This window comes from Ochotona princeps, chromosome 5, assembly GCF_030435755.1.
Source record: "Ochotona princeps isolate mOchPri1 chromosome 5, mOchPri1.hap1, whole genome shotgun sequence".
In the NCBI taxonomy this organism is placed as follows: Eukaryota; Metazoa; Chordata; class Mammalia; order Lagomorpha; family Ochotonidae; genus Ochotona; species Ochotona princeps.
The window spans coordinates 103,746,653-103,763,440 of NC_080836.1; the positions used below are offsets into that span (position 1 = coordinate 103,746,653).

The 16,788-nt window shown below is 44.1% G+C and overlaps 1 protein-coding gene across 8 annotated transcripts in view; it reads right to left on the reverse strand.

Annotated features, from left to right (window-relative positions):
* The window catches only part of USP40 (ubiquitin specific peptidase 40), an 89,219-nt gene that overhangs the window by 44,150 nt on the left and 28,281 nt on the right, over nt 1–16,788 (reverse strand). For 7 of the 8 annotated variants that reach the window (XR_009245515.1, XR_009245516.1, XM_058665128.1 and 4 more), the window contains exons 11-18: nt 12,339–12,639; nt 9,491–9,572; nt 8,000–8,171; nt 5,653–5,737; nt 4,647–4,717; nt 3,687–4,006; nt 1,671–1,794; nt 115–172 (exon numbers count right to left, since the gene is read on the reverse strand). Coding sequence is in view for 6 of the 8 variants with exons in the window: in XM_058665128.1 (XP_058521111.1) it covers nt 115–172; nt 1,671–1,794; nt 3,687–4,006; nt 4,647–4,717; nt 5,653–5,737; nt 8,000–8,171; nt 9,491–9,572; nt 12,339–12,639 (1,213 nt within the window). In the remaining 2 variants the exon portion in view is untranslated. Of the gene's footprint in view, nt 1–114; nt 173–1,670; nt 1,795–3,686; nt 4,007–4,646; nt 4,718–5,652; nt 5,738–7,999; nt 8,172–9,490; nt 9,573–12,338; nt 12,640–16,788 lie in introns of those variants that run through there. The other variant, XM_058665132.1, reaches the window with a different exon arrangement.

Below are 16,788 nucleotides of genomic sequence, written 5' to 3' on the forward strand. Positions count from 1 at the left end.
TCACATGGGATATATGATTTGAATTATTTTTGGTACTCTCTCATATTTATTGTTTTCAGTATAAAATCAAAATCAGATTGAACCAAAAACCAAAAAGTAAACTTAAATGTTTACCTAGTTCCTCCATTAATTTTAATTCCTTTATGGCTTTAGTTCGAATATCAAACACCACCTATAATAGAGAAATAAACTAATGACTCTGTAAAAATTGAAAACTACAGGAGGAGACAAAAATGAAGATCAGTGGGCACACACAGAAACTATTTGAGATATGCATTACCTGACATTTAATAGTTTTAGCCCTCATGAAAAAAAAAGTTTTTCCATCCCTGAAAAGTCTTCTGCAAGATCAAAAGCAAAGACTTAGAATAGAACTTACTAGCTAAGTTTACTATTCACTAAACTGGTGTTAACTGGGCAGAAAGGATCCCTACAAAAAGCTCCAGAAACAATTCAATCTGGAAAGACAATGAGAGCAAGCAAAAGAAACCTCAGGCGATCACACACCTTGAACAATACGCACATGGCTAACACCAGCCCAAGAGCAACACTGAAATTTGCTGTTTAAATTACTTTGTTTTTAAGATTTATTTGAAAGGCAGAGTAACAGAGGAGAGACAGAGAGACATCCATCTCCTGGCCTGTTCACTCAGTGTCTTCAACGACAGCAGTAACTCCAGACTCACGCCAGGAGCCAAGAACTTCATCCGGGTCTCCCACGTGCACGGCAGGAACCCAAGTACTTGGGTCATCTGCGGCCTCCCAGGCTCATCAGCAGGAAGCTCAACTGGAAGCCCATAGAAGCAGGGACTCAAACCAGACCCCATGATAAGGGAGGATGTCATTACAAGCCAGCGCTTGATTTACTGCACCACAATGCCCACTCCTAGATTACTTCACAGTCAACTTTAGGTTGAGTTCTTCCATCCAGAATCTTGGAAATCAGAGGTAGAACTATAGCGGAGATGAGCTGCTCTGACCTCCTCCCAGTCTTCTGCCGTGTGGGGGCGGCTGCCTTGGCCAGTGGGCCCAGGCTGCTTCTTCCTGCTTCCTGAGCCTCCAGTGCGTGAGCTTAGGCTGCCCTCCCTCCTGAACAGACAAATACTGACACCCTTCAGAAATCCTGGCATTTCCAGCACGACAAACATTCTAGTAAGTGTCTTAGCTTCCTGCACAAGAAACAGATTGCTTAAACATAAAAAGATGTTTCTTGAGCCAACATAAGGAGACCTGCACCACTCTCCCCATGGAAAGCAGAGCGAATCCCCTTAAAAGCACACAGCTTCATTTGGGGCACAAAGTATGATCAGAGCAGTGCAATATAAACCTAGACACACCTACAACACAAGATCAACACAAACACAGAGCCTGGCAAGGGACACTCTTGAAAACAGCATTTTATACCAACCAAGAGAATTCAAGAACTAAATATGTAACACCTAAATTCTAAATACAGATATTGGAGGCTTTTTTTTAAAGGCACATACTTTCTTGAAATGTGCCAACTGCTACTATAAGGTAAATAACTAATCATCAAATGTTAAAAGTAAAAAGCTGACTTCTTACAACTGAGAGGTCTACTGAGATAAATCTACAAGAATAAGTTATTGCTTTATAAGTAAAATTGTTTTAACTTAAACACTATGAAATTTTAGTTATTATTTACTCACTGTGTTAACAGTTGCTGATATTTTAACTTGCTTCTGTTCGGATTCCAACGGGCATAGATTTGTAACTTGCAGCCAGTTGATCTCATTTGTCCCACTGGTCCATTTCCCTTGTTTGGGCAACAAACTGTAGGTAAAAAGATATTTCAAAAAATATGTCTTACACAGCACTTGTATGGATTAGAAAATTAATTTTGTCTGGTACTTTTTCCAGAACCTTGCGCTTGTCTCTCAGAGTGAGCGAGCTGTGCCGAGCCATGTCGGTGGCAACTGGCTCTCTGCAAGGGGATGCCGGGCAGCAGCCACGCACGCATGCAGCATGTCCTCCTGCACAGACCAGCTGTGCAACTGCTGTAACTGCACAATCGCCTGCTGACTTGCACCTGCACACTGAATCCTGGGTGCTTCCAGGACCTGGATTTAGGGTGAAAGCAGGGCAGCCTCACACGGTTCTGCAGACTGACACAACACAAGGGCGTGCATCTGAGGGGCACCTGGATGATCAGGTAGTACCAAATGAGCCTGAGAGAGTCTACAAGGGCTGGCGCTGTGGCTCAGCTGGCTAACCCTCTGTCTGATGGTGCCAGCATCCCACATGGGTGGCACCTCTACTTCCTACCTAGCTACTTCTACTTAGCTCCCTCCACGGTCTGGAAAACCCGTGGAGGAGGGCTCAAGTCCCTGGGACCCTGAACCCATGTTGGAGACCCAGAAGAAGTTCCTGGCTCTGCAGCAGCCCAGCTCTGGCTGTTGCAGCCATTTGGGGAGTGAGCCAGTGGATGGACAATCTCTCTCTGTAAATCTGCCTTTCCAGGGCCCAGCGGCGTGGCCTAGCGGCTAAGGTCCTCGCCTTGAACGCCCCGGGATCCCATATGGGCGCCGGTTCTAATCCCGGCAGCTCCACTTCCCATCCAGCTCCCTGCTTGTGGCCTGGGAAAGCAGTCGAGGATGGCCCAGTGCTTTGGGACACTGCACCCGCTTGGGAGACCCGGAAGAGGTTCCTGGTTCCCGGCTTCGGATCGATGCGCACCGGCCATTGTGCTCACTTGGGGAGTGAATCATCGGACAGAAGATCTTCCTCTCTATCTCTCCTCCTCTCTGTATATCTGACTTTGTAACAAAATAAACAAATCTTTAAAAAAAAATCTGCCTTTCCAATAAAAATAAATTATTTTAAAAAATACAAATGGTAAATGATACCATTAAAAAAAGTGAGTCTAAAAATATGGTGGAGATAAAATAGTTATCATATTTTTATATAACTATTTATAAAACAATTATTATGTATTTTTAAAAACCCAAGAATTTGGGAAAAAACCAAAATGAATAAAAGCAAGCCATCCAGATGTCACTATTAGCCAACACTGGTTTCCTGGAAGCTGATATTTTGTTTTGTTTTTGTGTCTTTATTTCCCAAGTTCTAAAAAACCAGTATTCATCAGTGTAATAGTGGTATATGAGATACCAATAAAGAATCCACAAGGGTCTCAGGCCTCTGGACCACAGCCAGTATGAACAGTCAGTCTGGCAGCAGTACTGACAAAGCAGAGACCACAAGGTCTTCAATATATGGAAACATGGAAGGTCACAGCCTGTGGACACTGACCGGGACCACACCCGTGCAAGGTGTGCAGTGCCTCAGCCTGCAGTGGAGCTATGGCACTAAGGAGGCAATTCCCCACCAGGGGGTGCTCAAGAGTTGTGAACAGGATTATCAACAGAACATCCCAGACAACTCAGCCAGGATCTTAAAATCCTCATGAAAAACGTCAGGAACGTTCTCTGTGAGAATGGACCTTCAGGTTTCCAAGTGGAACTCACAAGAATCCCTTAGCAGGCTCTGCTTCACATCCAAGTGAGTCATAAAACTAGAGACAACCACTTTATCATATCATTTTCAACTCTGTGTGGTACAACTTAAAAAGTCTAGAGCAAACCTTTACCTCTCATCAGTAAAACAAGTGAGCTCTACTGGGTAGTATCACAATTAAAATAACTCTTCCCTTTGTGACGAGTTACCTGTCCTCACCGCTGGAATCCTGAACTAAAATGGAGCTTCCGTTCCTGAGACCTAGTTCTCTGAACGTCTTCCTCGTGTCTTCCTTGGGGACAGCCGTCCAGCGCTCTGCACCCGTGGGTTCAGCGCTGTTTATGAAGATGACACCTGCCGGGATGGCCAAGGCCGCGAGCACAGTGGCCACTTCTGCGTTGGATGGAAACACGTGTGGAGAGTCTGCCAGCTGCTCGCACGTCTCTCCTTCGCTGCCCGTTTTCATGTGAAAAATATTGACAAGCAGTGGCTCACACTCGGCACCAGTTTGGATCTGGGCCCCACCAACCTGTAATAAAATCAAGACAATAAGTCAGCATAATCATATAGTAAAAGACTGTGTATAATGAATTTCTCTTTTCCCTAGGTAAAATAGTTTGTACAAATATGTATTAGAGAGTCTGAGGTGTTTTTTAGAAACTTGCCTGTTCATCTTTTCCACACAAGCTATCAGTGGAGGAGACTGGCAAACCAAGAGATGGAGCTAAGTACGGGGATGTCCCTCCTTCCCTCCTCTTCGTGGGACAGAGAAGGCGCACGCTTCCTCCAGTCCTCCCTCCGCAAATGCCAGCTGGAGCCGCAGCATTATGCACCTGTTCCCAATGGCACTGAGACCACACTTCCTCATCCTACACACACCGGAGGGACGAGGACTGGCTGGCCTGCCCCTGCATCTAGCCTTGCACACACAGCCTGGCACGACACAGGCACTCCACAGTGCCTCTTTCACACACAGCTGACTGGCTGGACCCACAACTTAAGAACCACTTACAGTCTTCTAACATTCAATTAGGTAACTGGCCTTCCCCTATGCTGCATAAAATTTTGCTATCATCACTTCTTAAATGTCCAAAATTATTGCTTCTCAGCCTTTGCCTAAGCTCCCAAAATTACCACAAATAATTTTTTGCAGTAACGATTTTTTTTACCTCCACTCCATTCCACACAAAGATGTCCTCCCCATCAGCAAGCTCCAGGTCTCTGAGCATCAGGTCCTCTCCTGGAAAGATGAGGCTCTCAGTGAGACATTCTCACAGCCAGCAAAAGCACTTCAGAGATACTTCAGATACTTGTTAGAAAAAGCACTCTTAGTAGAGAAAAACAAAGAAAAAAACCCAATAATTATTGTTCTAGTGATAGCATTCTTACTTTAAAATGCTGTTCCCCAGCTCTGTGAGCAGCGGAGCAGGACAGAGTGGCACTCAGAGGCCGACAGCACAGGGGTGCAGCGCGGAGCAGCGGAGGCCCAGCAGGGGTGCGCCCCACCTGACCGCAAGCTGGGCCTTGCATGTTTCAGACCCTGTTTTCATCTTATTTAAAAAGTGGGCATGAAAGAAGAAAAAATGATAAGGACTGGACTGGGGAAATAGACACCGTTTAGCTGTACTTCGAATGTTGTAAAGTAAGTACGTCTTTTCTTTCTAGGCTTCCCTCTCTCCCAGCCCCAAAAAGGAAGCTGAGAAAACTAAACATGGTAATGTATACAAAGCTTATGACAGTAACTGGTACAGGGAAGAGCTCCCCTCAATTTACTGCTTTTGCTACTGTTATTATCATTGTTTTGTTGATTCCTAAAGGAAGTAAACACTTTTAAAATTACTGAAATACTTTCTTGCTTTGCTATGAAATCTGAAGCTGAGAGCTGGGCAGGAAATAAAGTCAAATTAATAAGATTCAAATGATTTCAAACCGTTATACTCAACAACTAGAATCCTTTAAAACATTTTTGGCTTTAATTTCAAAATAAAACATTTCCATGTCAGAAAATTTCATACATTATATCTGAATGTGAAACATTTGGAATCTGGATACATGACTTCTGAGAATCAACAATGTGGGGAGATCTCTGTAGACGGGGAGCTACTCGGGGGAAGCCTGGCGAGGAAGAGAGAGACACACACACGCAGCGTGAGCTGTATTTTCAAATTCCCTTACCATCCAGGGTCTGGTAAATGTGAAGTCCTGCCGGGACAAGCTTGGCAACACTGAGAACCATGTCTCCTTCCCAAAATTCCAACAGCTGCAGGGGAATAATGAAAGACAACAATGAAAATACGCACCTATACTCAGAGAATGTTTTAGGTTACTAAGAGCAGCACTGTGCCAATTTACATACGTAGACCATATAGGGGACAAAAGCCCATCTCTGCTTCACATCCGAAGTCTGAAAGCAGGACATCACTCATCAGACTAGTTCCTCCACTGCAGACGGAAGAACTCTGGCACCAACGAGAGCACCACGACTGTTCAAGACCCCCTCTGAATACACAGCAAAGCCAACTCATCAACACACCGTTCTTGGAATTGTGGACTCAAAGGGCAAAACTTCCTTGCTTATTCAGCACCACTCAAGACAACAGTGTGGGGTGAGGTAGTGTGACTACAGAAGGCAGACTCGGTGTACAGGTGGGAGGTCACAGCCATCACCAACTAGATGTCACAGTGGAGACACTGGAGCTCTGGGGATTTTTTCGTCTTCAAAATGGGGTTAGCTAGCTCTCATGAAGTTAGAGCATCAAATCACATAATTTATGTGAAAGCATGATAGGTAAAACACAGAGCACTGCTGTTGTTGTTACCATCATTAGAATACAGCTGGATAACTTACACGGAGAAAGCGACTACAACGTGCGTGTGCTTTTACTATGGATGGATACATACTTCCTTCATGTAAGCATTTATACAGGCCTAGTGGGTAAAGTCCTCACCTTGCACATGCTGGGATCCCATATACACGCTGGTTCTAATCCAGGCAGCCCCGCTTCCCACCCAGCTCCCTGCCTGTGGCCTGGGAAAGCAGTGGAGGATGGCTCAAAGCCTTGGGACCCTGCACCTGCGTGGGAGACCCAGAAGAGGCTCTGGGCTCCTGGCTACGGATTGCCATAGCACCAGCCGTTGCAGTCACTTGGGGAGTGAATCAATGGATGGAAGATCTTCCTCTCTGTCTCTCCTCCTCTCTGTATATCTGACTTTGCAATAAAAATAAATAAATCTTAAAAAAAGAAAGAAAAAAAAAAAAACAAAGAGACTTCCACACAACAGGGTGTCTCAGCCATCCCTCTACACACTGGCAGGAGCAGGACTTTCCTAAGACAGTGAAATGCTCGGGTGCAATGAAGATGTCAGTATGAGAGAACTTAACGCCCAAGTGCCGGAGTTCGTGCAGTGGGTGTGGTGACACGAAGGTGTGAAGAGAACAGCTCCCGTTTGGCAGGGCCCGGAAGATGTCTCTCTGACCACCCTGACACTGTTTTACCCTGGCTGCATGGACACTCAAGCACCCCACTAAGAATTCTGTGATCTATTGAGGCATTGTTGTTTGCCCCTGTGACACGGTTTTTGCAACCGATGTGAGCTTGAGAGTTAATGTCACTGATAATGTCTTGGTGAGTGGGCCTTTGACAATTTACACACAGGAGCACAATTAAGCCTATGCTATTTTTGGACACCTTATTGGGTATTTAACCATTGCTTCAGAATTTGGCCCAGACATGTAGCACTGCTTCTGGGAAGGGGCTTGAAAATATCCTAAATATTAATGCAAGTGATGGGAGTGAGAGCTGAAACTGCTATGGCAATAAATATAGTTATTGTTATCTCAAAGGCTAGCCTGTCTTTGCAATTTTTTGGAGCATAGAAACTGTAACTGTTCTAGTCGCTTTTATAATTTTTAGCTAGAGGAATTAAGGATGCTTTTATTAAAGAAAAATGCTTTTGATTATTGTTTCATTGTTTATGGGGTTGTAGAATCTATAGTTGTAGGGGGATTTAATATTTGAAACTTTTGTTTTAGCTTTTACATTTTTTTCCCATGTAACCTATTTTCCCATTAAATAACAGGAAAATTGTAGAAATAGAAATGTGGTAGGAATGTACTACTGATTAGCAGGTAATTGCACGTGCCTTAGCCTTGGAGTCCTGGCTATCGCTCCATGGCTACTGTTGAAGAATGAATAATGGCTTGCTTTGAAGAATATGAATACAGTATTTTGCAGAATTATCTTTAGGGGCACCTGCTTAGCCCTGAAGTGCAGATGGAATGACCAAATGTCTGTACATTAGTCTTGAAGTAAAAAATAGAACAATTAGTTGCTTGTGCAGAAGCTTGTGAGGTGTCTGAGTAAATAAAAAGGACAGCTTTTCTTGAGCTGTTGTGACAGCGCACCAAGTGACAGTGTCTGTGTCTTTCTTTATCGCCGACTCCACGCAACCTTCCCGAGCTCCGAACTCGGCTGGAGCTGGAGTCCGGCACCTAAGTTAAAAAGAAATGAGGCTACCTTACCTGAAATACTGATTGTCGCAAATCTCCCAGAGTTTTTCTTCTATCAAAGGTCAAATCCCACACACTTTCTGTCTGAGATCCCTTTGGGTGCAAGGCTCCATTGGAGAAACGGTAATGAGGGCCCAGGTGAAGACGCAGCTCAACATTAATGTTTTCAGAATCACACTGCGCCCTTCAAACAAGTACAGGGACAGATGAACAGCGGACTTTACAACAGACACTATTTCAGCTCATAGAAGAAACATCTGGTTTGCAGGTGTGTGTGTGTGCCGCCCATGTAAATACAATCCTGTTATCCTAAGCATCAAAGAGTGTTAATTTTGATTTCTAACAAATAGTAAGAATTCAGCTCTGAAACCATAAATGCCAGGGGAAAATTGTTCATGCAGTGGTAACTGCATTTCCCTCAATAAACACTGACATTTGAAAACCTCCAATTGCAAGTTTACCTTACTTAGACAAAAGAAACTTGCTTATGTCACTGCGTGCATTCCGTAACAATAAGAAGTGAGCTGTCTCCACTGTGGAGATCAAATCCTTTATATCCAGAACAACGAGGTCAGCTCAGGACGCAATTCCTTTAGCACAACTCTGTGCCTGCTGACCTCTCCAGCGCTGGAAGGCTTCTATCCCTGCTTAGTGGCGTCACTTCACAGGCTAGTCTTGAGTTTACTCCCACACATCACATCATTTTCATCTAAAGATTTATTTATTTGAAAGGCGGTGAGAGAGAGAGAGAAGGAAAGAGAGAGAGATGGAGGAAGAGACAGAAATCTCTCACCTGCTGATTTACTTCCTGAATGGCCACAATGATCAGGGCTCGGCCAGGCCAAAGCTGGGAAGCAGGAGCTTTCTCTCAATCTTCCACATGATGCAGGAATCAAGTGAGGCCACCTTGTTGCTTTCCTAGGCACATCATCAAGGAGCTGGACTGCAAGTGGATCAGCTGGGATGCTAACTGGTACCCAAACAGGATGCTAATGCTGCAGGTAGTAGCCTAGCCCCAGCCTAACCACTAGGGCAAGCAACAGACCTGGTAAGAATATTTTGCAATAAAAGATGGTTTCACTAAAAATTCAGCAGCCAGACACTGATATTGACTGGTTTGCTATTTTGTTCCTTTTAAGTCTTCATTAATGCAGACTGGCATGGTGGTATAGCAAGGCGATCTTCCCCTTTTGGTACTGGCATCCCATATGGGCACCAATTCTATTCCCAGTTGCTCCACTTACAATTCAGCTGCCTGTTAATGGCATGGGAAGGCAGCAGGGTATGCCCTTGCTCCCGTGTGTGAAACCCAGGAGCTGCTGGCTTCCAGCTCGGGATTGGCCCAGCTCTAGTCTTTGCAGCCATTTGGGAAGTGAACCACCAGATGGAACAGCTCTCTCTAACTCTAAAAAAATCTTTAAAAAGTTTTTTTTCATTACTGAACACTTTCACTGAACATTTTCCAGAAAAATTATTTAAACTCTAAAAGCAACTTAAGATTACCTTTTCATTTGTAGTTCAATGTTGGCTGCATCCATTTCATTCAATAAATGACACGGAACCCTGTATCTTGGATTAGCTTGAGCTGTGAACAAAACTTTACATTAACTTGCGCTGATGAAATGCAGTCTGGTTGCAGTAGTACATGACAATTAGCAAGGACTGTGCTGGGGGCTAAAAAGGCTGCTAACTAAGCAACAAGGGAATTACTAATTTCCCTGGAACTTAGTGTTTCTTTTCTGAACAACAAATGAAAGGTAATAGTGCTTTAAGCCAAGCTAGAAGAAATCAATTTGCTCGATTTTCTCTAAGCACACTTTTTAAAAAAGAATACTATTTGCATCCTGTCACTAACATTGCTTTCAATATCAATTTTTAAAAAGATGTGTTTGTCATCTTTATATTCATTTTATTTGAGAAGCAGACAGAAGGAGAGCTCTTCCACAAACACCTGCAGTGATGTGGGCTGGGCCAGGAAGAAGCCAGGAGCAGCAAGTCAAGTCCAGGTTTGCCACACGGTCGCAGCCGCAGGGGCTGCCAGGCAAGGCATGTGTTAGCAGGCACTGGACCTGCCCAGACCTAGTGTGGGCTCTAACAGTGACCTAGTCACGTGCCCAACACCTGCCTCCCTCAAAGCTGGGAAAGGTCTTTACGTTAAGGCCAGATACTTGCATCTAACTTTCTAGCCACATTCATTAATCCATATCCCCCCGACTGATCCGAAGAGCTACCTGACTCTGGACTGAACTGTCACCCACAGACCAGGTTCTGGCCTAGTGCTGCTTCTCTGTGCTGCACTCAGCACACGGCAGTTCTCGTATGCACTAGAAGACCCCCGTGCTCCTCATTCATTTTCCTAGCTCTGCCTCTCTAGGTGAACTGTATAGTCATTATGTAATGCTTTGCCCCCCCCCCCCCCATTCCTAAAACGTGCACTCACTCGCGCTAAACTGGGAGAGAAACTATCACTTATTGCACACTCGATCTATTCTGATACTACAGGTGGACAGACACAGCAGGGCAGCTGAAAGTGTTCTATGGTGCGCCTGAACATGACAGCAACTGGGACCACAGCGTGGCATCAACATCATTACCATGTTCCTTTCTGTTTGTTCCACAGAATTCACAGCCTTTCTGGCACACGGCCTGGTGAAGTAACTCAGATTTAGAAAATAGACTTCCTCTGATTCAAAATACGAATTAAATTTAACTATTTAATTTTTTTTCTTTATAAAAAAATATCACCTTTGAAAGTCTATAAGAATATAGTCCCTATCTCTACTCATGAAAAGTTAAGAAAGCTTAATGATTTCAGTTTTTTTGTTCTTTAAACAAAAGATTCATTTATTTGAAAGTCATAGTTAAAGACACAGAAGGAGAAACAGAGATCTTCCATCCACTGGTTCCTTCCCCGGGTGACTACAACAGCCTGGCTGGGCCGACTGAAGCCAGGAGCTTCACCCAGGTCTCCCACAGAGCTGGGAGGGTCCAGGTACTTGAGCCATCTGCTGCTGCTTTTCTCAGGCTAGTAGCAGGGAGTGGGACTGGAAATGGGACATCGGAGACACAAACTGTCACCCATGAGGCATGCCAGCATGCAGGCAGCACCTTTCACCTGGTGCACCATAAAAAAAGGCATCAAGGTATTTCACTGCTAAGTGAACTTTGGGAAGTAATATAAAATAATTTACTCATACTGACAGCGTCAATTAAACACTATGGGTCTTGACTGCTGTCCTTCATGGTAGTTCTCTTGGCAGGTTCAACAAATATTGCTTAAAGATATATTTTTTTAAGATTTTATTATTATTGGAAAGCCGGATATACACAGAGGAGGAGAGACAGAGAGGAAGATCTTCCATCCGATGTTTCACTCCCCAAGTGAGCCACAACGGGCTGGTGCGCGCCAATCCGATGCCGGGAACCTGGAACCTCCTCCAGGTCTCCCACGCGGGTGCAGTGTCCCAAAGCTTTGGGCCGTCCTCGACTGCTTTCCCAGGCCACAAGCAGGGAGCTGGATGGGAAGTGGAGTTGCTGGGATTAGAACCGGCGCCCATATGGGATCCCGGGGCTTTCAAGGCAAGGACTTTAGCTGCTAGGCCACGCCGCCGGGCCCGCTTAAAGATATTTCAACTGGTCAGAGTACACATTATCTTGAGGGAAGAGAAAGGGAAAGTCCACTGACAAAGGCAACAACACAGCCGGAGGTCAGAGGCAGGCCTGAGCACAGGCTGGCACTCAACTTTGCCAACACAACCAGAAAACACCGTGTGAGAGCAGGTGCCGTCGCATGCTTAATTCCACACTGCAGTGTGGCTTCCAACCCCGCTTGCTGACAATGCATCCTGAGAGGTCCTGCATGATGGCGTGCGTCCTGGGCCTCTAGTAAGCATGTGAGAAATCTGCAAACGTCCGCATGCTCAGCCCATTCCAGCCCTGACCAGTGCAGGCATCTGGGGAGTGAACCAGTGCATGGAAGATCAACCCTTCTCTGCCACTCTGCCTTTTCAAGTGGATGAAAACAGTATGTATTAAAAAAAAAAAATATTTTGAAAATTTAACTATGACCTCACTTTATTATGGTTAAATAGAAATAGGCAAGGTTGATTTCCAAAAAAATTCACAGAAAATAAAATGAAACAATAATGCACATTTTCCATGAGCTAAAGACTCGTGCATAAACTACGCCAAGCCACTAGATTTCTTTAAGTATTGATTTTTACTATTAGCTTTAAAACATTTTAAACGTTCTCAGAGTAAACCTTTCCTTATTTTAAAGTTTTCTTTTCAAAGTGCAAAAATTTGAATAGTATTAATGAGTAACTTAACAGAAACACTTTTATTTCCATACCTTCCAGGGGTCTCTGCAACTGGCATTTCCGATAAAACAACATGTAGGCACTTTCTTTACCCTGAAACTGCTGCTCAATATCCTTTTCTTTGATTGGCTGGACCTTGGAATCATTGATATCAAACCAGTGGGGACAGGAAGCGCTGTCATTTAACCCTGGGGACCGTGCGGTGACTGTCTGGAGGCCGCGCTGGCCACCTCTCTGGCCCTCAGGCGCGGTGTGCTGGGGAGCGCTCTGCAGGAGAGAGACTGTACTCTCGTCCCAGCTGAGTAGAAACGTCTGAGAGTGGAGTTGCAGGAACTGCACAGAGGTCAAAAACAAACAAACATGAGGTTAATAAAATGTTTTTAAAGAAATTAAACATGATAGAATATGTTCTTTCCTTTTGTGATTAGATCTTTTAATCTCATCTTTATTTCTGGCCTGGCCAGCTTAAGCAGGAATCAACACAAGTATAATTACCTCATTTATTAAAACCTTGCATGCTGTTAAATACTGCAACACCACTGTCTAAAAGGCACTTTACATCTCATGAACCCTGTTTAAAAAAACATTCAACTCAGAAAGATTATGTAGAATAAATATTTTTAAAATATGCAAAAGTAACCTAAACAGGGCCCAGTGCGATAGCCTAGTGGTAAAACTCTTGCCTTGAATGTACTGGGATCTCACGTGTGTGCTGGTTCATGCCCCAGCTGCTCCACTTCCCATCCAGCTCCCTGCTTGTGGCCTGGGAAAGCAGTCAAGGACGGCCCAAAGCATTGGGACCCTGCACCCACACGGGAGACTCGGAAGAAGCTCTTGGCTCCTGGCTTCAGATCAGCTCAGCTCTGGCCAGTGCAACCACTTGGGGAGTGAACCAGTGGATGGATAACTTTTCAGTCTCTCCTGCTCTCTGTAAATATGCTTTTCCAATAAAAATGAATAATCTTATTTTTTAAAGTAACCTAAACAAAGGTATAACACAGTGGGCCTCTCAGAAGGTCATTTGGAAATTAGTGAGGGCCTCAGGCAGGGCTGAGCTGCAGCACCCGCTGGCAAGTGCTGGGACCGGGTATAAGTCATGTCACGCTGGACTGCAGTACCCCTTGGCAAGCACCAGATCTGGGGCTAGGAGTGGGCCTGGCCGGGAACGGTGCGTACTACCCTGCTACACTGCAGCTCCTACTGGTGAGCATGAGAGCCAGAGCTGGGGGCAGGCCAGGCTGGGTGGGGCACCCACTGGCATACGTGTGGGCCGGGTCTGGAAGTGGACTGGGCTGAGCTAAGTCACAGCACCCATGGGTGTACATGAGAGTCAGATAGGATATGGGACCAGCCAGGCTAATCTGCAACACATCCTGGCATGTGCAAAATCCGGGACTGTGGGCCGGTATGGAGATTACTGGGGTCACCCTGAATAGTTGCAGTCCCTGCTGGTGTGCATGAAGACTGGGCCTGTGGTGGGCTGGGCTCCAGCACCCATTGGTTTACATGAGATATGGGGCTGGGAACGTAACTGACCAGGCAGCTACACCCACCAGCGTCTGCATAGGCTGCTGTGACTGATGGACCGAGCCTGACCCTGTACTGGCTGGTGCACAGAGGATTCAAGTTGAGGTCACCTCAGGTGAGGTTTCTAGAGAGGGAAGGCAAAACAGAAAACCCCAAGATGAGCCCAAGCGTGGAACCCCCTGGTTGACTACTCAACAGCAGGTAGGAGGACGGCAGAGAGCAGGACAGATCTAGCAGGGTGAACCGTTTGCTGCCAAGTACAAAGACCACATCCTGCCAAGGCAGAAGGGCTGGTGTTTGAAACAGACCATGTCAAATGTCCTAGAGGTTACATTAGGACAGATGCAGGTATTAATGTCACCTAGAAAACTATGTTAACATGATATTAATATGCAAGCTGTGTATGAGGGATACAGAGGCTCTCTGTACTACCTCACAATATTTATTTGATAAATTCAAAACTGAACAAATTCACAAATAAACAGGACAGAAACAGTAAACAACTTTCGTAAAGAAACAGGAACATATTAAAGGTGTCTATAGGGACGGAATGGGTAAATTATGGCTGAGAAATGAACACTAAACCAGAAGTGAATAGAAATTTTACAACTAAAAAAATGCAATATCTGAAAGTTCACAGGTTATGCTTAACAAAAGACTGGCTAAGTGGCAGAAACAACAGATGAAAGAAATTAGCGAACCATAAGGCAATCCAATGGAAGTTATCTAACTTGAACCAGAAAAGGGGAAAAAAGAGAAAAATCTCAGAACATTCAAGAACTCTGAAGAAATACCAAACAGTTTAACACAGATGTAGCAGGAACCTTAGAGGGAGAAGAGATAACAGGCTAGAAAAGCAAACAGAAGAATTATGAAGGAAGCAGATATAAAAAGACCTTAGCAAATGCAATGCAAATGAACACACTGAGCACCATATGTATGCATACTACTATCAAACCGCTAAAAACCAAAGACAAAATGTTTAAAACAAAGCCATGTTCAAGAGAACAATAAAATATGGCAGCCAACTTCTTAGCTGGCATCCTATGTGGGCGTCGGCTGGCACCCTGGCTGTTCTGCATCCGATCCAGTTTCCTGCTAGTGTGCCTGTGAAAACTATGCAGGATGGTACAGCTAAGCCTCGGGTTCCCGCACCTGCTGGGGAGACCCAGAGGAAGCTCCCGGCTTCAGACTGGCCCAGCTCCGGCCGCTGTGGGAGTTAACAAAAGTGGAAGATCTCCTTCTCTCTCTCTTTCCTCTCTGTAAATCTAACTTTAAAGTAAAAAACATATCTTCAAAAATAAAACAAATTCTACACCCAAAAATATCACCCCCAAAGTAGAGGCAAAATAAAGATCTTACAGACAAAAGTGAGAGTATTATTTTTTTTAACTAGGAGTTCTACTCCCAGAAATGCAGACATTGTCTTGATTGAGAGAAATGCTATCAAATGGAAGCCCGGAACAGAATGAGCAAGGAACATTACAACAGATAAACACATAAACCTGCTTTCTCCTCGACTCTTTAAACGTCACACATTTAAGACAAAAAGAAAGGTGTATGACAGATTCTACAGCACATTTCTGTAAAATGTAAAACTCCACTATGGGCACCAGTTCAAACCCTGCTGTTCTACTTCTGATCCAGCTCCCTGCTAATATGCCTGGGAAGGCAGTGAAAGCTGCTCCAAGTCTTTGGGCCCTGCACTCATGTGGAAGACCCAGAGGCAACTCCAGGCTCCTGGCTTCAGGTTGGGCCTTTTCCTGTCTTCTTCCCTCAAATCTGCTTTTAAAAAGGAAAAAGAAGCCAAAGCCAACAGCAGAGAGGGGTAAGAATGGGGGATGGACACACACACAGGCCACACACTGATTCAATCAGCAATACTAAACATACTCTACTCTCAGGACCGCTTACTAAAACACCGAACAAAAGGCATAGAGCTGAAAAGCTCATGTTTAACTCAAAGACAGGCAGTAGAGGAAGAACAAAATATCAGAAGAGAAACAGAAGATAAATATCAAGATAGCAAAGTCAGACCCAATCATGATCAATTATTCTGTTTAATACAAATAAATTAGTCTATAGATACTGCCAAAGTCTTTCTAATTTGACAGAAAACAGAATAGAGAAAATTTAAAAGGCTGTTTAAATAAGTTTAAATAAGCTTAATAAACTATAACATGATCTATGAAAAAGGTAAAAAGCACAAATTATCTATATCAGAAATGAGTAAGAGGCTATAACTGCCAGTCCTAAAGAAACTATTACATGGGTAATACACTGACATTTTATACAACCTGACACCTCAGATCAATGAGTAAATGCCTTAAAACCCCAAATCCTGAGCCATACATGTGTAAGAGAAGCCACGTGCTACACGGAAACCAGGGGGAGCAGATTTCACCTTAGAGCTCCTTACAATCCTAAATGTGTGTGCAACCAGTAACACAGTTTTCAAGGATACGAAACAGAAGCTGTCAACAGTAACAGAAGAAAAGGACAAACCCACAGTAAAGCTGCACATTTAAAAATTCCTCTTTCAGCAACTGACAGAGTGAAAAGGACAAAGAAAAAATTAGTGAGAACACAGGAAAACTAAAGAACATTCTAAACCAATGTGGCTTACCTGACATTTAAGACACTACATTCAATGGCTGCAGGAAACAATTTTTCAAGTGAACATGAACATTCAGTAAGAGAGACCCTGGTCTGAGCCGTAAAACTCATTTCAACAAATTCCAAAGAACTGAAATAATAACCACAGTATGTTCTCACAGAAAAAAGACATAAATTAGAAATCTATAGTGATAAAAATAACTAAGAATCCTACAAACACTTTGAACTTAAGCAACTAACTTTCAAAGAACTCATGGGTCAAAAAAACCCAAAAGCTAAAACACAAGGGAAATCATGAAATGTAATGAACTATATGATAATGAAACCATATCAAATACA